Here is a 24940-nt window from a genome sequence, read left to right as displayed (position 1 = left end):
AATTTTTTTCCCAAATATTAAAAATATTTCCAATGAAATTTAGAAGTCATTCTTCAAAATAAAAACAAATACTTGCGTTACCTTCAAATCATCCACCTCTTTCTCGACAGTGGCGAACCTACGTTATTGGGAGAGGGTCTGATTTTTTTTCAATTAAAAAAAATATTATTATTATTATTTTATTATAAAAAATAATAATTTGATCTCCCTAAATTCTTTCGGCGCATGACAGGATCAAGAATAAACATTGGACCCCTTTATAGTCTTCATTTCCAAGAGAGTGGAACTCATGCAGACAAGTTATGCAAATGTTTTGTAATGGTGCGCATAGGGTCGATAAACAAGGTGCAATCCAAATGTACAAAGGCACATGATGCAATAACATGAGAAGAAGGAAGTCCTAATGCCATCATTAATTTAATTTAATTGTGTATGTCACTGCTCTTCGGCTTACTTGGGGATTCACTAGTTTTGAAGGTAATGCATGTTAGCAATACTACGATTTTCTTGCATCATGCCAGAAATCTCAGCGTGGTCGTAAAACAAAAGGTTCACAAGCTGAACCAAGTCAACAACTGATGGGAAGACCAAAATGACAAACAAAAAAAAAAACAACATATGTGAAACATCCTCCCAAAAATATTTTTATTTTCCACGTATTTCTAATATATTTCATCTTAATCTTTATTAATTTTTATGATTACTTTTCTTTTTTTTGGTATTATTACTATTTTTAAAAAATAATTAAAAAATAATTAATATTTCAACAAATTAAAAAAATACTCATTAAATAGTTATCACATTTATAAAATAATAAAAACTAATATACAATTATAACGTGTAACATATTTTAAATACCAATACGTGTTACATAAAAAATACCACTTTCATATTTCAAATAAAAAGAAAGACTAAAATTGTTTCTACAATCACCACTTCCATAATCTTGTTAAAAAAAATATTAAATGCTTCAAGTCATGATCCAGGACATGATTTTATTATTATTTTTTAAAAAAGAAAAAATAATAATAAAGCCATTTTTACCCAAACAACTCCCATAATCTTATTAAAAAAATATAAAATATTTAAAATCGTGATTCAAAATATAATTTTATTATTTTAAAAAAAATTAAAATATTCTAAAATCGTGTTTTAAAACAGGATTTATTCATATGAAGTTGTATTTTAAAATACTGCTTGGTGATAAACAAGAATATTTTCAAAATTTATCTATTCCTATACATTTTTAAAAAAATTAATCCATTCACATAAATTTGCCTGCCTTGCTCTCATGTCTGATCCTCACTTTGCAACTTTGAACTAGCGCCTGTTGTTCCTCAATTCCGATCCATAGGGTAGAACGAATCCCTTCACGACAATTCTGTTTCTCCTCCATCAAACCTCAACTTTCTGCTTCCCTATTCTTCTCATGTTTTAATCCATTACAGGTGTCCACAAACATGAAATTGAGATATTAAATTAAATTAAATATTAATTAAATAAAACTCATTAATTATTAAAAATTATAATAAAAAACTATTAACCCTAATATAGTGTTATTGTTGTGAGTCATATTGGTGGAGTAGCTTGTGACAATCGAGTTATACTTTGGTATCGAAATGTCAATTTATAAAATGATAGTTCTGCAATATATTTGTGCATTGTTTTATATAAAAAGACACATAAGAAAAATAGCATGGAATAAAATAAGTGATACTATGATAAAATAAAAAATAATGTTATAAAATAAATTGTATGTATAATATGATTCATATTATATTAATATGTGAAAAATAATACTACTATTAATTATTCTTTCAATATCATTTCCAAGGGAATACTGTAGTAGGAAGTGGAATTGGAAACAACGCCATTATCGTCTCTCTGTTAGAGAACGTGGGAGCAATACCATGATGTTCAGGGTGAAAAAAATATTATCCTATAACCAGTATCAAAAGAATACTAATTAAAATTTATTAAATATTTCTATTTATTTAAAAAATAGATTAAATTATAATTTTGATTCCTCTAATTTTTTAAATTTATGATTTTGATATCCTGAATTTTACTTATAACATTTCATCCCTTAATCTTATAAATTAATATTTAATTCTCTTAATATATTATTAATAAATAATTATGTTTAATTGAGTTATTAAATTAATTATAAAATAATTAATTATTAAAAAATTGAATAAAAAATTATTAATTCAAAAATTTCACAATATTATATTCTTTATCTTCTCCACAAATTGTTTTACTTTTACTCACACATGACTCTACCCACAATAATATCATACTGAGATTAATATTCTTTTATTAAATTTTTTTATAATTTTTATTTAATTTATAATTAATTTAATATATTTAATAATTACAATTATTTTTAAAAGATAATTATTAATTAACAATTTATCAGAAAAATTAAAATTACAAATTTAAAAAACAAAATATTACCATTAAAAATTAAAAAAATTAAAATAATAAATTTTAAAAAATGGGAGATGAAAATTAAATTAGTCTAATATTTAAGTGAAAAAGAAATGTGGCCTTTTAGAATGGGTCGGGTCGTTTGTGCAGAGTGCAGGCTCAGAGCAGGCTAGTGCGGAGCGGCAGAGCGATTCTCTCGTCATGTGAAATTTGTAGCATATTGCATCCATTTCTTTTCTTTTCTTTTTCTTGTTCTGTGATGCGGACAAAGACAAACCTTTCTTTCCCCACACCCTCTCTCTCACTCTTCTTCTCGGGCCCCCAGCATTAACCAAAATGCTTTTTCCATTATTGACATTCTGTTACCTTTCTTTATAAAAAAAAGAGATAAAAATGAATAAAATAAAATAATACGAGACTCATAATTTTACACTTTATTTTAATTCCCTTATTTATTTATCTTCACCTTACTAAACAGACCAGGGAGGGAGTGATACTATATTAATATACATTTTTTAAGACTATAAATTTTTTTATTGAGGGAGTATGTGAATACTTTATAAAAATCAGAATTTTAAAATTTGAAATAATAAAAAAATATATTTAAAATAACATTTCTTACATCAGAATTCAAAACATTTATCTCTGGGTGTGGGGTTAAAAAAGTAAAATAAAAGAAGGTTTGACAGAAGTGTGGGAGGAAGACGATTTGAACACTTTAATAAAAGCTGTCGTCTCCTAACGTTTGTATGTGTATAGGGCCCGCATTTATTTATGTTTGCTTAAACCCCCATAGCATACCCCTCCCTCATTTGCGTCTATAAAATAACCCATCCCTATAGCATTGTTGTACCATGGCCATGATGGGCTCAATGCTGCTCAGTCTCAGACCCTTTCTCACCACCATCTTCTTTCTCACACTCACAGTGCTCAAGGTTTCAGCATCATCCTCAGTGATTTTCTACAACAAGTGCCAGCACCCAGTGTGGCCCGGGATCCAGCCCAGCGCAGGAAAGCCCGTTCTGGCCCGCGGAGGCTTCAAGCTCGCCCCAAACCGGGCCTACTCCCTCCAGCTCCCCGCTCTATGGTCCGGGCGCTTCTGGGGCCGCCACGGCTGTTCCTTCGACGCCGGCGGCCGGGGGCGCTGCGCCACCGGGGACTGCGGCGGGTCCCTGTTCTGCAACGGCATCGGCGGAAGCCCACCGGCGACCCTGGCGGAGTTCACCCTGGGCAACGAGCAGGACTTCTACGACGTGAGCCTGGTGGACGGGTACAACCTACCCATCTCCATCACCCCCTTCAAGGGATCCGGAAAATGCAGCTACGCCGGGTGCGTGAGCGACCTCAACACCATGTGCCCCGTTGGCCTCCAAGTGCGCTCACGCGACAACAAGCGCGTGGTGGCCTGCAAGAGCGCTTGCTCCGCTTTCAACTCCCCCAGGTACTGCTGCACGGGCTCCTATGGAAGCCCACAGGCCTGCAAGCCCACCGTCTATTCCAAGATCTTCAAGACCGCATGCCCCAAGGCCTACTCCTATGCCTATGATGACCCCACCAGCATCGCTACTTGCACCAAAGCTAACTATTTGGTCACCTTCTGCCCCCATCGCCGCTAGCTCATCCATCCATCACTTTCTACTCTCTCTACTTACCTTAGCTAGCCTTATTTTATTGTCATACCTCCTTTATGTTGATGGGTACTACTACTATATATGCCAGTCCCCATTCATATTATATGGTTCTTCAACTTTATTAGTTCTTGCACGACATTGGATCTATGTAACCCAAGATGGCATAATGGGAAGATATATAGTATTATATTAAGGGTGGTTTAGCTTAGTCTTGGACTCGGTTTGATGACCATTACTACCTTTTTTCGTTAAGGCGCGCTAATGTGCTCAATTTATGGTAGATGGTGGCGAACCATATTCTATTCTATCCCCACGGGCCACGGTGTAATTGATGTGTACTTTTTTCGTCTCTAATTGGCTTATGATTTGTCTATTTCACAAACCATATGGTGGCGAACCATATGTGTTGTCCATTTTTTCGGAGCTTGACATCGATATACATGGATTTTGCAAGCGCTTACCTGAAAAGATTGTCTTCACATGATAATAAATTTATGGATGTAACTCTCGCCGGCTAATCATTATTTGTTTGGACCTTCGACTCAATCTAGCTTCTGATTCTTATTGTGTAGCCTTCCTCGCCTTGATAGTTAATTATTGAACTCGTGGCATTGTAGATGTACTATATGAATTCTTTGAAATCATGGTTTGGACAACTGGACAATCTACATTAGGTTTTGATGATAACCAGATAGGGAAATAGTGATGGTTAACTGCACATGATTTTGTGTACACTTGCTTTCGATTGCATACTAGTTCAAGGTTTTCTACGAAAGGTTCACTCTCACTTATTAATATTTTAGCTACAAAAACTATGGACTTAATTTCGATATCAAATTATCAATGTATTATGAAAACCAGTATTTGAGCTTCTGGAAAATACAATACTGATCCATAATAGCCAATGGTGTGTATTCCCTTTTGGCTAAAACTCAGCACTTTGTGGGTATTTGCTTTTATGTTTGCAACCACTCAAAGGTCGTCTGCTTTTACATTTTGTAGTATTACTTTTATGCTACTATGAAAACAAACACCTTACTAATTGTTTATGCACATTGAAAAGATCAGATGCCATTTATTACACGCGCTTAAACAATATTTTATATTTTGTGAAAGTACAGGAGAAAAAGAGCAATTGAAGAGCGCAAAAATACCAAACTGGGTCCTTTTTACAAATTTTTAATTAAAATGAGTTTGTTTTGTAATTATATACTCTATGGGTCTCTTTTTTTATTACAACGCCCCTATATGAGGAGCGCGTTCCATGAGAAGCTGACACGTGATATGACGTAACTAGGTGACAGGGGAGGTGTGACAAGGAGAGGAAGTGGTGGCCTGTCAGGCGCGACCACTAGTAAATATTTTTTTTCTTCGATATATTATAACATTATTTAATATTTATTTTGTTGATGATAATAATGATTATATTTTGTAGGTGCATAAACAAATTGGCACGAACTATAAAATAAAATAATAATTTTGTTTATATTTTTTTGTGATAAATAGTAATTTTTTGTAACTTAATAATTTAATTTTTGATTATAATTATGTTGTGTTTATATATGTTATATTTGTTTGTTGATGACAATAATTATTTATTGTAGTAGTTTTTATGTCCACCACATTATTATTATTATTATTAGTTAAGCTCATAATTATTGATGTTGTTGGTATATTTTTTTAATAACCAAAATTTACATAGACGTTAAAAATAAATGCTGATTATTTTGCATCATGAGTGTGCGAAGTAGTAATTTGTTCTGACAGTAATTTAATTTATTTTGAGTAATTTGTTGATGTTAATTTATTTTAACGATTTTGTAGCGCAAATGAAACGGAGGACGAGGGGTTTTATAGGGAAGAAGGAAGTGCCAGGTTGGCCACCACTAGCGGTCGCGCCTGACAGGCTACCACTAGTGGTCGCGCCTGGCAGGCCACCACTTCCTCCTCTTGTCCCACCTCCTCTGTCACCTAGTCACGTCATGCCATGTGTCAGCTTCTCGTGAAACACACTCCTCGGATAGGCGCGTTGTAGTAAAAAAAGAGACCCATAGAGTGGTCGCGCCTGGCAGGCCACCACTTCCTCCCCCTGTCCCACCTCCCCTGTCACCTAGTCACATCATGTCACGTGTCAGCTTCTCGTGAAACGTGCTTCTCGGATAGACGCGTTGTAGTAAAAAATGAGACCCATAGTGTAAATAATTACAAAACAAGCCAATTTTGGTAAAAAAATTTGTAAAAAGGACCCAATTTGATATTTTTGCCATTGAAGAGTGAATGATGCACTATACTTGGATGATCCAGTACACTTGGATGATCCACATAATTATAGATAGCAATGGCAACAGACACAGGTAGTGTCCAACTACCACCCACCTCACGAGTTAGAAAATTTGTTCGTGTCTGTCCCGCGAATATGTGGATATCCATGAATCTAACTATCCGTGGATATTCAATTCTTTATTTTAACAAAAGAAAGAAAAACATATAATGCTAAGAACTCCATTGCATAACTCCAAAACATAAATTCAAATAATATTAGTCTCCTTAAAATATTGGTTCAAATAAAATTAGTCTATCTAAGACATATTATATGAGGTATTTTCATAATTGTACAAGTAGCAAGTGCAGATACTATTACAATCTCTGTTCCCACCACCCTGTTAACTAATGGATAGTTAAAAAAAATCCGTATCCACAGGTAGTGGATATCCATTTGCACTATTCATCTTCTATTCATTGTCGATTTTATCCACGAATATCCATGGGCACGAAGTTTTTTGCCATCCCTAATTATATATCTTATTGGAGTGATCCCACATTTTATTTTGTCCATGAACGCTCATTCTTCTAGTGAAGTGATGATAAATTTATTGGGAAAGGGAAAATCGTTGATCTTTGCATATGGAAATAGGTTAATGTCAACTGATAATAGGCATTCATTAGTGTCTAAGACTTTAAGATGCAATTAATGCCAGAGTTTGACTGAACCTAATATGTAAATAATCAAGCTATTTTTTTATAGAAAAATAATAAGCTACCTAATATTGTCGCAACAAGTTGTTTTGGAGACTATCCTTAGACTTGGCCTTGTGTTTATTTCATTGTTCTTTCTTGTTTCATGTTTAAATGAGATGTTTGTTTCTTCTTTTTATTTTTTTTCTTTCCAATCGTTGTGAGGGAATTTTAAGAAGAAAAAATGGTGCGTAGAAAAGATCCACTGAGAAATCCCTTATCAATAGACAGCAATACAGAAACAGATTGAACGGGTGAAAAATTGGATAAACTTAACCCTGCCCATTTCCTCTTACCATGGTGGCGATTGAGAATGAAATATAGGCATGTAAATAATAACCTCTTAAATTTAATCTCCCCTAGTATTATTAGCATGTGCTCTTAAATAACCAAACTCAAATCTTCTATGGCTCAGCTCTCCACCTGTCAATGAAAGAAAACATACAATATGATTGCTTTGTAAAAAACCACAAGCAAAGTCCTGAGATATCAGATATGGATGCATATACGAAAAAATTATGTTGTATTTTTTTTTTTTTGGCAAGAGAAGATATAAAAAGTTTAAAGGATTGAGAAGGAAAGAGTATGACGACTAGATAATTACTTACATTGTTTGACAACTATCTAATCAAAGGTGAAGCCAACTATGCCAATGATAACATGCACAAGAGCACTGTAATTTTTGATATAATGTGTCTATTCCATGCTTTTGTAGGAATGGCTTTATGCTCATTTTGAAACATGGAACAAGTTCTCTCATAATTATGCACGTGGGAACCAAGTTAACCTGTTTCATGTTCACAATGTGGTCAACTACCACAAGAAGGTACTGTAACCAAGGTCTAAGGAGCTTGATTTGCTAACCTTATTTTCTAATAGCAATGACTCCAAAGCTTAAATAAATTTGTTATGTTTTATGAGCATATAAGAATCCATGATTGGAGATGTACTTCAGTCTATGTCTGCATTTAAAATTGTCATGCACATGCTTAATAAATTGATTCAACAATGTTCTCTCGAGGCCACAGATGCTCTTCCAAACTCTTCCTGTTGATCGCGGATGACGACAATCTTTCGTCAAGCGACACCTTCATTGCGGATTGGGGAACCGAGTTAGCGGAGAATGAAGCCCTAGCTCAAGTGCTGATCTTAATTGATGGGGTATCACCCACAAGAATGCTTGGTTTCGGCTTTGGGCCTCAGCACTCAGCCCACTACACCCTTACAGGTCATGGTCGGCAACGACAACGAGATTGAGTGCTACCAACTCTGTAACGACGCTGTGGTTCATGTTCAAGGATAGTCATTCCTAGTTGATTTCCATGTTTTGCCACTTTGTGGAGCTGACCTCGTCTTAGGAGTGCAGTGGCTTAAGTCTCTTGACCCTGTCGTCACCGATTATATGGATTTAACGATGAATTTACGTATTAGCTATAGCTTTAGTAATTGAACGTGCTCCTGGCTGTTTTAGTCAGTACATTACATAATACATACTGATTATGTAATGATGTGATCTTATTTAGTGAGCATCATCTGTTAATCACGATATTTTGATATACCTGATGCACAAATACAAATTGCTACTGTTTAGATGTATCACTAGTATTGCATTGAGTAGTCAAGCTTTTTTCAGTGTAAAATCATTTTCAGATCAGTTATTAATGCAACTAAACATGGCTAAATAAACAATAACCTCAATTTATTCCATAAAGTTCTCTCATAAGTGTTGAATGGATGTATCCTGGATCATGCCATCGGAAATTAATCCATGCCAGAGCTAAACCTGGAAATTGCGAATGAAAATAAATAATCATGGGTAAAACGATTATTAACAGATGCTCTGTCAATATTCCATTTCAAAATAATGTAGAATACTGCTTCACTTATTTTATGTTTATGCTTCAAATTAAACTATTTAAAAAATAAAAAAAAACTTCAAGAATATATGACATAACTTGGTGACTGGTGAGTAGAGAAAAGTAAAACCATGACTCATTGCACATATCATCGTGTTAAAATGCAGTGATTGCTGAAGCACCTGTTTTCCTATCTCCATACTGGACCTGCTAAGGTTCCTTCTCTCCACTAACCCATGCTAAGCTCATCTGCAGCACCAATATTTTTAGAATCGTTAGCTTTTACAAAATCACATTTGAGAATATTTGAAGCAGAACGCTCCGGTTGAATCTATACTCGAGAGATGCCCATAATTCAAGGTCTCGGGAATCCACACGATCAGAAGAACACGAAATCGATCAATGCCGTTTTTAATTTTGATGACATGAAAATGTATTTATTTATTTTTATCAACAAATTATAATTTGTTTGTTTGACTAAAAACGTTAGTGAAAGAGATTTCATCATCACATGCATGAATGATATATAAATTAATGTCAACTATTTTTCATATTTCATGTAACAATTAAAAGTCTTATGATTTTATTTTTTTCCTTAAGTGATGAGGTTTGGCATAGGAAATACTTCATTTTCACCTAAATTATTTTCCTAGAAAAAATTATAAATTATTTGATTTTCATTTTTCTTAAAAAATATAATATTATTAATTTATCAAAAAAAAAGTTTAATAATTAATCATTATACACTTAATTATCGCCTATAACAACGATAATAGGAGGTGATGTTGATGTTTCGCCAACGTCTTTTTACCTTTTAAGTTAGTTTTCAAAAAAGTAACAATTAATTTATATTGATGTCGTGTTTGGTAGTTCAGTAACGTTACTCTATTATGTTTCATTTGTAAAATAGTTGAGAAAGATGTTCACGTTAAGTATCTCCTATGTGCAAGACTCATACTTGTACCAAAGGGGCTCGAGTGATTTCATAATTTAGTGCTTGGTTGGTTTTCAGTTAATGTTCAATGACTAATTAATGGTTTAGTTATGACCATCGTAGTTAGTCAAGTGGAATTATATCCGAGCATAGGTAGTCCATGTATAAAGATTGATTTGGTTGAGATGAAACCAATGTTTTAAGAATCTAAGACTGATTTGATTGTGACCTGATAATATATATTAAAAAATAATATAAGTAATTCATGTATAACGATTAAATTGATTGAGATGAAGCCAATATTTTAAGAATTGAATCGTGATTTGATTGTAATCCAATATATATTAGGGGAGAAAGTGGATTAATCTGGTCGAAAATAAATCTTTCTAATCATAACCTGATATTGTATATTAAAAAATAATATAATTAAGTAATCAATATAATTTAATCATTGAATATTCGAAATTTAAAATAGTTGTTATTATAAAATAACTTTTTTGACAATTATAAAATATTTATTATTCCAAATAAAAATTAATATTCATATTAATACAAGCCTATAAATAAGTTTCAAATACAAATAAATGTGATGTCTTAAAAACAAACATAAATTTACAAAAAATAACATAAAAAAGTTCATAATACTTAAAAAAAACACTCGATTCTATCAAAGATTCAGTTAAACCAAAAATCCTTCCAATTAAATCTAAGCTTCACCAATTTTAATATATTAAAGATATTTCAGTGAATCAAACTAGTGTAATCATTAAATTCCGGTCGAATCGATCGATCCCATTCTTAAAACACCAGAGTTATTTTTTATCGATCAAATTATTTTAATTTAAATGTTTTATTATTTTTCACTCTCTTTTATTTGACCCAACAATCTTATTTTCTATTTTATTTTACTTCTTTTTATTCATTTTCTATCTTCACGACCAAAATACAAGTCAAGTTCAGAGAAAAAAAAAAAACAGATTTTAAACATTCTTCTTGTCAAATATTTATTTATTTGTTTATTAAAACAGAAAATTTGTGTTTTTTTATCATATTTCCTTTTCGCGTATTAAAGTTAGAAGCGCGTTCAAGGCGTGTTGTTACACCGCGTGTCCCATAAATAATTTAATACGAGACGAGATTCGACCACAAAAAATAGAAACGTACTGTAATTGCACACATCACAAGATTGTGAAACTTAAACACGTCACACGTCTGAGACTAGCAAGTAGTACCTCAAGTCCCCTCGTCGGCTATCTGTCCCCTACGTTTTCCTCTTGTCGATTCAACAACACCTTCCCATAAGTCCATCACACACACACACACACACACACACACACACACACACACACACACACACACACACACACACACACACACACACACACACACACACACACATTTTAATAAAAATGATTTATATTTGATTATGAAATTTTAAAAATGAAGTAAGAAAACATTATATATTTCATTTGGTTGGTAAAGTAAAATTTGTTTTAGAATGTAGATATAAATTTATGCCAAATCACACTATACAATTTTTTCGTTAAAATTAATATTATTTATTATGATTATTTTGGTAAAGTTGATTGGGAGATGAAAAATTATTTGATAGAAAGGTCAAAGCTAAAAAATTAATTTATTAAATTATAAGTATTTGATAAAACTAACTAATAAAATAATTAGAAAATATGAAATGATAAAAAATGATAAAATCATGATTTATTTTAAAAAATAATAAAGAAAATGAATTAATATATTAATGATAAAAATAAAAAATATAAAAAACTAGAAACTAACTATTTTAAGCATACTATTCCAAGTACATTTCAAAAATACTAAAAACTATTAAAAAAATTGTTTACGGAAATAATCAAATAAGTTTTTAACTAATAAAAAAATTAAAAATTAATTGAATACATTGCGAAATATAACCTACATTTTTTTTAATAGCCAAAGTAGCCCAAGTGTGTTTTAGTCGATAGCAAAAAACTAACCTTTACAAGAAGGAAAATCATTAAAGTGACTAAAATCCTTCTCTAAAAACCTTTTCATTACTCCATAATTTCATTACAAAAAAATCCCGCAAATGGATTATATCATTTCATTAATATTTTATAAATAAGCACATATGTTACTATACAAAATCAGTTTATTGCCGCAGACCATTTATCCCGGATGGTACTTTTTCTATCCAGCCCCAAATAGTCATGAAAATTTTGAGTAATTTATAAAAGATTACAAGTTTAACTCTTGTAGTCACGATTATATAAAGATAATGCCACACATATTATCTAAAATAAAAGAGGTGAGAAAACGACCATGTCTACCAAATCACACAAAAAAGAAAACAATCTATCATAATGAAGACAAAGTAAGAGTTAGTGTTCCACAATGACTAGTTTAAATATGCTAATAATTAAAAGAGACATAGTAATAACTAATAAATCTTACAAGTACTTGTTTAAAAATTAAAAATGCAATTGTTTAATTAAAAATATATTTATCATAAAACTTTTAAGTAATTTTTTTATTTAAAACTATCAGAAAATATTTTAAGAACACTAATTAACATTTTGAGTAAATAAAATTATATAAAAATAATAATTATTGTCTTTTAGATTTATAACTCGTTTGATTTTACTTTCTTTAAACAATTCCTCCTATTAAATGATACATTTGGAGATTTTAAAAATAAAATAAAATAATAAAAACAAAACAAAATAACTTCCGAAATAACTCTAACAGCATTGTATCACAACACTTTATTTTCATGTTTACGAGGCACATTTTTATTATTAAAAAATTATAAATAAAAATAATGAAAATATTATTTAATAACTATGAAGCCACGTATTATTAAGAAATAAATAATATAATAAGTTGTGCTCTTAAACAGTGTATTATTATTTTTTAGATTTAAAAAGTTAATTTGAAATAAAAGTTAAAAAAATCAAGTTTGAGTTTAAGTTTTTCGTACTTTTATAATTTTAATTTAAAATTTATTTTTTAAGTTAAAAACTTTGTAGTTTTTATATTTGAGTTTTGAGATTTGAAACAAAGAAAATAAAAGAGAATTTCCTAAAATTAAATAATCAGTATTTTATGCTTTCATTAAGAAAATTCATTAGGTTGGATTTGAGACATGTTCTTTTTTTAAGTAAAAGAAAAAACAGGAGGTATTATATATTCTATTTTGACATAATAAAAAAATCGTTGTAAAAATTAAATTAAAATATTATGTAAAATATTTTATAGATTTTTTTAGTGAATATTCAAAGTTGTAAACGTTAATAAAAAAAAGTGGTGAGATTTGGATAAAAATAGTAAAATTGATATTCTCCAACATTTTATATTTTCTTTTCTTATCATCCTTAATATATTTATCATATTTTATAACTATCTTTTTTAAAAATAAATAATAATTTTATTAATTTTATGTCATTTTACAGTTTTATTTTAAACACTTACAAATTTAATAAATTAGCTTTTTAATTTCCATATAATTTTTCAATTAGTTTCATCAAACATAATCAAATAAATAAATTTAAAAGAAAATTACCTTAGTAAGTTAGCCCTGGACAAATACACGGGGGAAAGATCAATTTTACATATACGAATTAATTTAATAAGTTTTTTTTTTTAGTATAGAGACTTAATTAAAATTTTCTAACATGTATAAAGATTCAATTATATGTTTAATATTTTTACTTTTTCTTCTATAGGTATTAAATAAGTAGTTGGTCTAATCAGTGTAACTTAATTAACACATATGAAGATTTGTGGGAAAATTGAGTTCAATTTCCGAAGGATATACTATTGACTATTGAGGAGGGATAAATTTTGTTAAATGTGATTAAGTTTCATATTGATGATTAATTTCATAATTAATCCAAAAGATCAAAAGAATATTTTGGAGTTGAAAAAAAAACGTTGTGTGTTTTACGATCTTTTTTTAAGGAAAGCATTAGATGTATTTTCTTACTTCAACAGGGTATTGGAAATTAGTGTAAATTTGCGGAATATGATTGGGTGTGGGGTGGAGAAGAGCGAATGTATGTGTGCAGGCAGACCACTTATGTTTATTGTTTTTGTTTTGAGGTGCATTCCACTCTCTTTTCCCTTTGAATTGCATGGCAATCCCCCGTTGGAAGCAATCAAAACTAAATTGAATTCCTTGTCGGTCGTTGTACACTTACTAATATTAATATTGTGAAATAAAAATTAACTTCTATATGTCCGTTAATACATAGTGCTTAAGTAAAAAAAAGTAATAAATATGTTTTACTAAAAAAATAATGCGTCTTGTTCAATGTTTTTATTTTTAATCATTATTAAAAAATATTTTTATCTTATTATCTTACGTCCCTAAACACACTTTAGGGAAGTCCTAAAAATATCCGTCACTAAAAAAAATATTTTAAAATAAATGTTTAAATTTTTATTTAAAAAACTTAAAGCTTTTCCGTCAACTACAAGAGTGGGTCCACTTTGCACGCGGATATTAATCGAAACCAAGGGAGTGCATATAATGGCCCAAAATGGTACCGCTCCATTCACCTCTCGAATTTTGATTTCCTTCTCTCTTTCACCAATCAACACAAACTAAGTTCTTCCTTCTGTTGAAAGCGATAGCAATGGCCACGAATCCAATCGAAGCGGGGAACGGCGACGCTGCTCCCAACCCTAACGCGACTACCAAATCCTCCGTGTACCTGCAAGACTCGGAGGAGCTGAAGCGAGTCTTCAGCCGCTTCGACGCCAACGGCGACGGCAAGATCTCCGTCTCGGAGTTGGACAACGTCCTCCGCTCCCTCGGATCCGGCGTCCCGCCGGAGGAGCTCCAGCGTGTCATGGAAGACCTTGACACCGATCACGACGGCTTCATTAACCTCTCGGAGTTCGCCGCCTTCTGCCGCTCCGACACCGCGGACGGCGGCGACACCGAGCTCCACGATGCCTTCAACCTGTACGATCAGGACAAGAACGGCCTCATATCCGCCACGGAGCTCTGCCAGGTGCTGAACCGCCTCGGAATGAAGTGCTCCGTGGAGGAATGCCACAACATGATCAAATCCGTGGATTCCGACGGCGACGGCAACGTCAACTTCCCCGAGTTCAAGCGGATGATGAGCAACAATCGCGAAAATGCTAGCAATGCTGAAGAAAAAACAGATTAGGCCCTTTGGATTTGAATTTTATAGATAGGCTAGGCACTTTCGCTGCACAATCTCTTGACTAATAAATCTAGGTCTGTTATGATCCGCTATTTCTTTTCTCCTCGTTTCCTCTTTTTATATATATATATTTATATATATTTAGAAATCGAATGAAAACTATTCCTATGCTTGCCGTTTCAGTCAATCGTGAATTCAAAATTTGCTCTGTTTATTTGTTGCAAGTCGTGCTTAATTGGTGGCTATATTGACGGAATCACGCCGTGACGATTTATGCGTGTTCAATGGTCGGCTTTGAAGAAGAAATTCTGGCATTCGGAATCACGCCGTGATGATTTATTCTTGTTCAATGATCACGCCGTTAATTGATATATGAAATTTTAATTGGATACTGGTACTATTTGTATAATCGAAAATATCTGTACGTAGAGTGTCACAAACACAAGAAGAAACGGAAAATGGTGATACTGACAGGGCCATGGAAATTGCGAGCAGCGCAATTCAATGGCCGTACTGGTACATCCTAGTGGATGGAAAAAAAAGATGTGTCAGAGGACATTTAATATCAGACAACGTGGTTGAAGGAATATGTTTCAGTTTGGGATTATCTTACGATCACTTTTTTTATTATTTTTAAAAAGGGAACTTTTGTTGGTTAGGTTTGGATTAAAATTTGAAAAAGTATCTTTTGCAAAATGTATAATAACAAATAAAATGTTGTTTCTAGAATAAAAGTATTTTTCAACTCTTCTATTTTTAATCTAAACATGTATTTATACTGTACTTTTAGTTAATGCATTTCAAAGAATAATTTTTTTATATAATAGTTATTTTTACAGCATAAAGTATTCGTGGGCAGATGTAGGCAGCTCTTTTTTTCCTTAATTACGGGTTTCCGTAAGTAGACATGTGGGAGGGTCAACTGTCTTTATTCTTTTTTCAAAAGGAAAGATTCTGTGGATGAACATTTATTTTTTGGACTGAATTATGTGGATGAAAGTTACTTGTTGAAGTCAAAATACGGCATATGCAATGAACATTATTTTAAACTTGTTGAACTGCCTACCCAAGGGGAGGAGGTGCTAAAATTGAATGTAGCTATCAAAATACGGCAGGACGCATTAGCCAACAAGGGCAGCGAAGTAGAAGGAGGGGATTAAACCTAAAAGACTATAGAGAACGAATCAACAACACTATTAATCACCGTGAATATACGGCTCCAAATAATGGAAAGAACTTGCTGAAAGAGAACTGTGATCGTTTTCAAAAGTTGGGCATAGAGATAAAATAATAGAATGATTTTTTTTATCTTAACCTTCTCATTTATTAGAAAAAAAAGTCTTAATTAATTTAAAGTTGGACTCAAAAGTAATAGAATAAAATTTAGTTGTAATTTGGATGTCAATTAATCCTATTCTTAACTACATGACTGCATATATAAAGGAAAAGTGTCAAAAGAAGAATTATATGTGGGTGCACTGTACTATACACGGGCATAATTAAACTCATAAAATAAAATATTAATTATCATAATCATAATTGTTATAAAAAGTAGAAACCCTTTTATGATATATTAGTTGAAAAATAGGCACTCCATGCCTTATGTCTTGTCTTTCTTGTTTTTTTAGTTAGATATAATTATAATGAGATATTAAAAAACTATTAGACAATAATTACCTGTGATTGTGAGTGATTTTTACAAGTAATTAAAAGATAAATTATGAATAATAAATATGTATATTAAATGAGGTAATTATTTTTATTAATAGTTATAAATGAACAACTCAATAAATGATAATATAAAATATTTCGTTTTTAATCTATTTCCGACTTTCTCTCGGATTCTCAGTCATAAATATAATTAAGCAGAAAACAGAAAACTACTTCCTTTTTTTTTTTTTTCTTGAATGACAGGTCTGATTCCTCAAAATAGTCCAAATAATTACTACTCATGTTACCCCCAAATCCAATGATATCAATTAGGGATCAGCATGTCATATATGGATTAGTTAATTTAAAATTAACTGTCTAAATAGAAATTAAATATGTGATTTTCACGTTATCAACCTGACTTTCTAATTAATTAAACTAATAAGTTAATTATATTATAAAATAATTAATATCATTATATATAATATTAAAATTTCTAATTTATATTTAATACACATGTAAATTTTATAACAATTAATTTTGATCTAATAATTAATTAATTTATATATATAAATTATAAATAAAATTCACAGATTTAATAAAAATTTGTATATGTAAAAAAATATATTATTAATATAAATCTATTAATGTATTTTTTGATCTTATTACAATTAATTTTGATCTAATAATATATATATATATATATATATATATATATATATATAATAAAAATCATAGGTTTCATTTATAATTCATATATGTGAACAAATTAATTATTAGATCAAAATTAATTGTCACAAATTTTATTATGTATATTTATATGTGCATTAAATATACATTAAAAAATTTAGTATTATATATAGCGACATTAATTATTTTATAATATAATTGACCTATTAGTTTAATTGGTTAAAACATTATGTTAATAATTTAAAAGTCACATGTTCAATTCTTGATCATTACATGTGTTATGCTAGGTGTACCAGTAAAATAAAAGTGCGCCAAGCAATACCCTCAATTTAAACACCTATCAAACGAACCCAAACTTAAGAAGTCATTTTCTGGATAATGAGCCGATCCACACTCCGCTTGCTTACTCTGTGGCCCAGCTCCTTATAAGCCGTTAAAATAATGTAAGAAGAATATTGAGAATATAAATCCTTTGAAACATGAATAGAAAATAAAAAAAGTATAAGTAGTTTTGATATAAAAAGGAAAAAAAGGGTTAAACATGCTTGGGACCATCTCTCCAGATCAATTCACCGAAAAAAAAAACCCTCCAGATCACGCTCTGTTTCCTATAGCTATTTTAGTTAGGATTAATTTTAGTCTTATTTTTATTAATTTGTTCACTTAGGACTTTTGAGTGTTCTTTGTGTGTTTTTTGATTTCAAGGTGGTTTGTCACCAGATGATTTAGCTTTGGAACTTAAAATATAAAGACTTGGAGTGATTTAGAACCAAGGGAAGGACAATTGGGAGCTTGTTGGTAGAGGTGGCAAAGTGACTGGCCTAAGCAGTCCATAAATAGGGACAAGATGCATTCTTAAAATTAAGGCGAAAAAAAAAAGTCAACTTGAACAAGCTTGATATTGAATTGTGTGACAATTGAATTTTTAGGGTTAAAAATTATCATAATTTTAATTTTTTTTACATAATTTGTAATGATTTTTAACTCTTAAAATTCTCATATATGTTTAGATTTATTTCAACTAAATCCCAAACTAAAATTTGATACATTTTAATTTTATGAGGATAAATAATGTATTAATTTTTTTTATAAAAATGAAATTTGAATATTTTTATTTTATGAAGATGAAAATTATATTTTATCTTTAATTAAATAATAAACACATTATTTACTTGAATTACATACCTAAAAATAATATAATTATCATAATTTATTAAAAAAAAATACTAAAAAATGTTAAGATCTAAAAGTAATAAGTTCTTAGGAAGACTAAATTAGAGGGAAGATAGATGTAAGTGTGGGCGCGTGTGTAGGCATGCTAGATAGAAGCAAGTGTGAACTTTCAGTTATTGAGTTTTGTGTCCTGAAGTTCGAGAAGTGTGCGTGTGACGATCTTTTCAGTTAATCTAATAAGCCTAGGAGGAGTATCCTAAAGTTTGAAAACCAAAATAGAGAGATCTATAAGTTGAGTTTGGTTTACGGAAAATCAAACCTAATAATACTTCAACAGAAATAAAACCCAAAAATATGATAGGGGGAGAAATTTTTTCACGTGATAAAATTTTGATGAGTCAAATTTTATTTTAACATAAATAAACTGTGTGTGTGTTTTTATTAAAATAAAAATATAACAAATCATTTCAAAATTAAAAACACCAAAAATTAAAACAATAAGACCGTTTATTATAAGATAAAGTACCTGTCTATAAAAAATACTAAATCACTACCTTTGATTTTGCTGTATTGTAACTATTTGGCTATTCTTAGAATATTATAAAAAAAGACTATTGTAAATTCTAAAAGATATTGAAAAACCCTTTCCATTTTATGTCTGTAGTTACAATGAAAACATAATTGAAGAAGTTAGTCACTTAGTTTGATGCTACTATCTTTTTAAATGTTGTTTGTTTGGATTAATTTGCTTCTATACTCTAAAAGTGAAACTGAGTAACATATAAAAGAATGAAATATTTTTTATCTTTATAAATTATCAAAATTTAATTTTATTCTCTTGTAAAATTATTTATCTCCTTTTAATTCTCGTAAAATTAAAATTCTCGGAAATCATAGACTACATGTGAATTGTCTGTCCACTTAAAGCAATGGATCTCCCAATAGCACTAGTATGCTCCGCCCCAAGATGAAATGGAATGGAATCAACACCCAATCACTACCCTTCAATATTTCGCAAGAGGAACCCGACCCAGATGGCGATTCGAACGCGTCGTTGGTTCTCCACTACGACGCCGTTCCGGCACCGACCACGGTGGCGCAAACCTGCGAGTCTCCGAGGGTGAGTCCAGGCGGAATCGAATCTGTTATGAACACCCACATCAAGGCCAGCCCAAGGCAGCATCATGTTGGGAAATTGAGGAGAGTAAACATGGGATATTTATATCAAAAAATCATGAATAATCACAGTCATTAATTTAACATCATACTTTAACCTAAAATCTTAAAGTTATGAATATAGTTATTAGAGTCCACATGTTTTAGGTTCTTGCATTGTCACTCACCCCCGAGATACACCGCTTGAGCCCATCAACAAAAAGATTTTTGATACAATAGATCTCCAAGATTAAGATTTCATTGTTGGCCATCATCTTGTTCAAATCGATCACCAAATCAAACCATTGATATCAATTGTTGGTGGAAGAATTAAGAGGAATAAATATTTAAGAGATTTACACCAATAAATCATAAGCATTCACGTAAAAAAAACTTAAATGTCATGTTTTATCTCAAAATCAAGATTCAAATTTTTAATGAATGTGTGATAATTACTCAAAGAAGCCTAACATAACAAATAAGTGTCCTGATATTACAACAAATAAAAGCCCCTCAATAAGTCTATACAGCAGCGCTGATCACATAAAAATCATAATTCCCTTGTTATCACCATAACCCAAAAACTACTGCCCACACGTACAGAACTCATAAATTAATTGCCTCAATTCATCATATTTAGACACAAACCGGGTTCCATTGACCACAGACACAGAGGTACATTTTTGAATGAATCAATGACAACATCCAGGTTGCAGCTTTCATTGTGAAATAGAATAGCGGATTAAGAGGGTATGCGATGGTGATACTGAAGAGGGGTTAAGAGGGTGGCATTGAAGAGAGTGAAGGCGACGGCGGAGAAGGATGATTTATTGTACTTCATTGTGTGAAAGAATGGGTTTTGGTGTTGCAGATTCTATGATTCATTTTTTTTGCTGCAACAAACTCTTTCAATTCGCATCTTTCTTATATTGTTTACAGTGGTGGGGGAGTTTTTTTAATTGGATGTGGATTGATTTGGGTTTGTTATGAGATTCTTGATCTGGATTGATTCTAGGGATTTGGGGTTTTTGAATCTGATTTTTTTTTTCATGTAATTTGTGGATATTTTTATTTCAGAAATTATATTCTCATACTTTTTTTAATAATTTATGACAATTAAAAATTATCATAAATTATATTTAAATGAAGTTGAGTTTCACTTGGATATCATCTAATCTAATTTTAAAATAAATAATTTTTTTATAGAAATTAAACTGAACTTTAATATATTTATATATATGAATAAAATATTTTAATTTATATAAAAAATGTTAATAAAAATTGATTATATTAAAAGGACTTTATGTTCTGGGGGGGCTGCTGGCCCTGTGTGCATATAGTTGGGTCCGTCTTGCTCTTCAGTAATTAACTGTGTACAAAGCTAGATCTTTCTTTCTTTTTTCCAATCCCTTTTTAATTTGATCATTACAACGTTACCTAACCACAAACATCTACGATCATCACTTGTAAAACTATATTTTCCGAAGAGGAGATATATAATTAGGAATCATTACCCTGTGCAATTTTAAACTACCTTAAGATGATTATGATCTAAACAACGTCATTCGATAACCAATCTGTTGAGTGATGTGCACAAAATAGTGTTTGCCAATCCTGAAAGGCCACATAAGCATGAAAATGCCAACTTTCTCATTGAAAAATTTGATGGGGACAGGTGGAACAACACCATTGGACCTTCTTTGAAGTTGGAGGCAAACCATGGTTGGCTTTTCCACTAGATTAATGACATCCACAGGTCTGGAGGACAACATAAAGGATTATTACTCATAATGTCTTTTTTCAATGGTTTCACATGTAAATACTCAACACCCTCCAAAAACAATTCCATAGAATTGTGTAGTGTAGTGTCCCCTTTGTTTTACAATCTTAATATAATTTCTAACCCTATAAATATGATCATGACCTTACACCCTATTTTGACTCTCTTCCTTGCCCGAATAGCTCATGATCAACATTTTCTTTATCGTTAAGTTTTTTCTTCTCCTCATTAGTCTTGTTCCCTTTGAATTTCTTCTGTCCGGGTATTAGTAGAAAAATAAAGGCTTTAGAGGTGAAGGTAGAGATCAATAGATAAGGGTGATATTATGGCTGATGCATTTGATGAAGAGTGTGATTATCTCTTCAAAGCTGTTTTGATCGGAGACTCCGGAGTTGGGAAATCAAATCTGCTCTCAAGGTTTGCAAAAGATGAATTCCGGTTGGATTCCAAACCCACCATTGGAGTTGAATTTGCTTACCGGAACATCAAGGTTGGAGACAAACTCATCAAAGCTCAAATATGGGACACTGCTGGCCAAGAAAGGTTGGTATTTGGTAACTCCTTATTCCTCTCTTTTTGTTTTCACCACTTTCAATGAATGACTCTTTGTTGTCTCTATAATTGATCATCGCATTCAAGTTTTTATTTATTTATTTATTCCTTTTCTATTGCTTGTTCAGTTATTCCTTGGCATTGTTAGTCTCTGATCGTTGTTATTTATTTTATTTTTAATGTTTTGATGATACTCATTTTGTTTGCGCTAGATTCATTAGCTCAGAATAAGGTTAATTTATAGAATATTCTATTGAGTTTGCAGATCAGAATTCAATTCCATGGTAGATCATACCACCATATATAGGACTTGCTTTTCAAACTGGGGTTTCAATTTCTGAGTGGGTGTCCAGTGGTTTGCTTAATCTATAAGATTTTAATATGAATTCAGCTCATTTGATCCCTTATCTAATCTGCACAAACATGTTGTCCCACTTTTAGCTATAGTTTTGTTAGCTAAGCAAGAATAGTTCTGCTATGTTCATAAAAAAAAAAAAAAAGAATAGTTCCTGTGGTTGCTCTTGTTTATTGGCCAAAATAAAGAAAAACAAATAGGGAGGGAGGAAAAATATTTTAGCATTCTTTAAAGTGCAATGTTCATCAGTGATGATCTCATAGATTTGATAATTAAAAAACAAAGTCACGGCTGCCAAATGCCAATTGAGTACTGGTTTAATTACGTGGGGGAATGAAATTAGAAAAGTATTACTAGAATTCATTCAGTGGGACCCTGAAGACACTAAGATTATCATGATTAATGAATTCCATGCTTGGATTTGGATTTGTGAATACAGAAACTTGTTCACGAAAACGAATACTGCATTTGTATCATTCAAAAATCCAAAACGTATCCTCCCTCCAAGGTAGCTGCTTTATTGGAACCTCGCCGTAATTTCCTCCTTTTCCGTGGGTGCATGTAACTTTCGTTTTATTCTCTCCCGAGAAGTGCTTTTATTTCCCATCCCATAAAAAGGATAGTAATTAGTACTTACTATTTTTGCCTTTGGGTTACATGTGTACAATTTCCTTTTTTTTTTCTTTCTTCTTTATTGTTTTCTTTATTTCCTTGCACTTTTTTCAGCATGAGAAAAATAAGTAGAAAGTCCCCTACACACCCTAGCTGAAGGAAGCCAGATCTATTATGTAGCGGAGTTGAATAATGAACACATGTCACTGTATTCCATTAATTGATTTTAATGATGTGAATGAAAAATGAGTTAAAAAAGTATGGGTCACTCTATAGGGTTGGGTAAGTGTAGAAACCAAGTTTTTTTTTTTTTTCATTTGATTCATCATGCAATTCAATCTAAATAGCGTAACTATTAGGCGAGGCGGGTCCAGGACGTGGGCTTGTTCAACTTGTGTTAGAGAAAGAAACATGAAAGTGATTGAGAGAAAGGTAAATTGGCAATCAATGAGTCGGGTGTTGAAATGAACGCGAGGTGGTGAAGATTTCGGTGGCCAATCACATAATCAAACAATTTCTTCTTTCTAATTATAAATTTTTTTTGTTAGGCACTCCAAGGAGATATAGATTTGCCTTATTTACGTGTGCAGAGCTATCAATGCCTTTCAAAAACTAGTATATTCTTACGTAAGCTAAGGTGATATATGATAAACTCATGTGACAGTTCTGGAAACACCCAATTTCTTCATTTACAGGGCAAAATCTTGCATGGGCATCTAGTGGCGGAAAGTGCACATGTGAATGTGATACAATAACATGTCATTTGTATATGTAATGTAATTCAATCAAAATTCATGAGGATAAGTTTGTTGGTTTTTAAAATAATTATTTTAAAACTCATTAAACTCATAATTTGGTTGAATTTTACCAAAGAATGTTGTGTCCCCACTAAAGAGTTTAATTTCAAGTTTTGATATATTTAATTCAGTCTAAAAACCATAGATATAATTTTGTTGCAGGTTTAGAGCAATCACAAGTTCATACTATAGAGGAGCCTTAGGGGCAATGCTAGTGTATGACATAAGCAGGAGATCAAGTTATGAGAATGTGAGCAAATGGCTACTGGAGCTGAGGGAGTTTGGAGGCGAGGACATGGTGGTTGTTCTGGTGGGAAACAAATGTGATCTGGATGGTCAATCAAGAGAAGTTGACAAAGAAGAAGGAAAAGGGTTTGCGGAAACAGAAGGATTATGCTTCATGGAAACCTCTGCTTTGAAGAATCTCAACGTTGAGGAAGTTTTCTTACAAATGATCACAAGGATTTATGACATGACAAGCCAGAAAAATTTGGCAGCTAAAATGGACGAGAAACCGATTAATCTTTTGAATGGGAAGGAGATCCATATAGCTGATGAAGTCACTGCAACTAAACAATCTAGTACTTGCTGTTCAAGATGAAGTTTTGGATTTTTGGGAGTAAAATTCATTCTTCCTATTTTCTCCACTTCCCCTTTACAATTTTCTTCTTCTTCTTATTGGCCTTCCAAGTAATGATTATATATACACAAAATTATAGTAAAAAGGTAGTAAAACAAACACTTTTATAGTAAAAATGTGTTTCTAGACAAATCAATAGCGCACTTACGCGCAATTAAAAAAAAGAAGGAAATCCAGAATCGAATTTTGCCTTTGTGCTTCCCCGATTACACATGGACTCTTCAATTTGTAGAGGGTCGCATCATTTTAAGGTAAAAATAAAAAAGGCTAGTAAAACCCTTCAATTACTAGAAATAAAAAAAATAGTTCGTACTAGTATATTAATAGAACTATAATTATGGAACAAGAAGAGTTAACAATATATTTTTCAACTTATACTTTGTTATTGATTAAAATTTATTAAAGAAAAATCGAAATATTAAATATGAATCAAGACTCACTAAAATTTATAATTTCTATATTAACTAATATTAGTAGATAATATGTTTAGAAGAGT

The 24940-nt window shown here is 31.4% G+C and overlaps 3 protein-coding genes across 5 annotated transcripts; all 3 read left to right on the top strand.

Annotated features, from left to right (window-relative positions):
• Nucleotides 1–3028: 3028 nt before the first annotated feature.
• Nucleotides 3029–4368, top strand: LOC100784636 (thaumatin-like protein). The gene has a single exon (XM_003530909.5). It carries the CDS (start codon nt 3285–3287, stop codon nt 4044–4046), a length of 762 nt encoding a protein of 253 aa, XP_003530957.2. The 5' UTR covers nt 3029–3284; the 3' UTR covers nt 4047–4368.
• Nucleotides 4369–14401: 10033 nt separating this feature from the next.
• LOC100783572 (calcium-binding allergen Ole e 8) lies at nt 14402–15647 on the top strand. Of its 2 annotated transcripts, none has more exons than XM_003530907.5 (2): nt 14402–15114; nt 15266–15647. In XM_003530907.5, exon 1 carries the CDS (start codon nt 14501–14503, stop codon nt 15041–15043), a length of 543 nt encoding a protein of 180 aa, XP_003530955.1. In that variant the 5' UTR covers nt 14402–14500; the 3' UTR covers nt 15044–15114; nt 15266–15647. The 2 variants fall into 2 exon arrangements, with proteins under 2 accessions (XP_003530955.1, XP_014634193.1); XM_014778707.3 differs by having other exon boundaries at nt 15224–15647.
• A 5847-nt stretch (nt 15648–21494) lies between these two features.
• LOC100784107 (ras-related protein RABA6b) lies at nt 21495–24647 on the top strand. Of its 2 annotated transcripts, none has more exons than XM_006584840.4 (2): nt 21495–22031; nt 23967–24642. In XM_006584840.4, the coding sequence occupies exons 1-2, from the start codon at nt 21814–21816 to the stop codon at nt 24403–24405; spliced, it is 657 nt and encodes a 218-aa protein (XP_006584903.1). In that variant the 5' UTR covers nt 21495–21813; the 3' UTR covers nt 24406–24642. The 2 variants fall into 2 exon arrangements, with proteins under 2 accessions (XP_006584903.1, XP_040873888.1); XM_041017954.1 differs by lacking the exon at nt 21495–22031 and adding an exon at nt 22106–22903 and having other exon boundaries at nt 23967–24647.
• Nucleotides 24648–24940: the final 293 nt, after the last annotated feature.

Source organism: Glycine max, chromosome 8 (assembly GCF_000004515.6).
Source record: "Glycine max cultivar Williams 82 chromosome 8, Glycine_max_v4.0, whole genome shotgun sequence".
NCBI classification, from domain to species: domain Eukaryota; kingdom Viridiplantae; phylum Streptophyta; class Magnoliopsida; order Fabales; family Fabaceae; genus Glycine; species Glycine max.
This window is presented reverse-complemented; position numbering and strand designations above follow the sequence as displayed.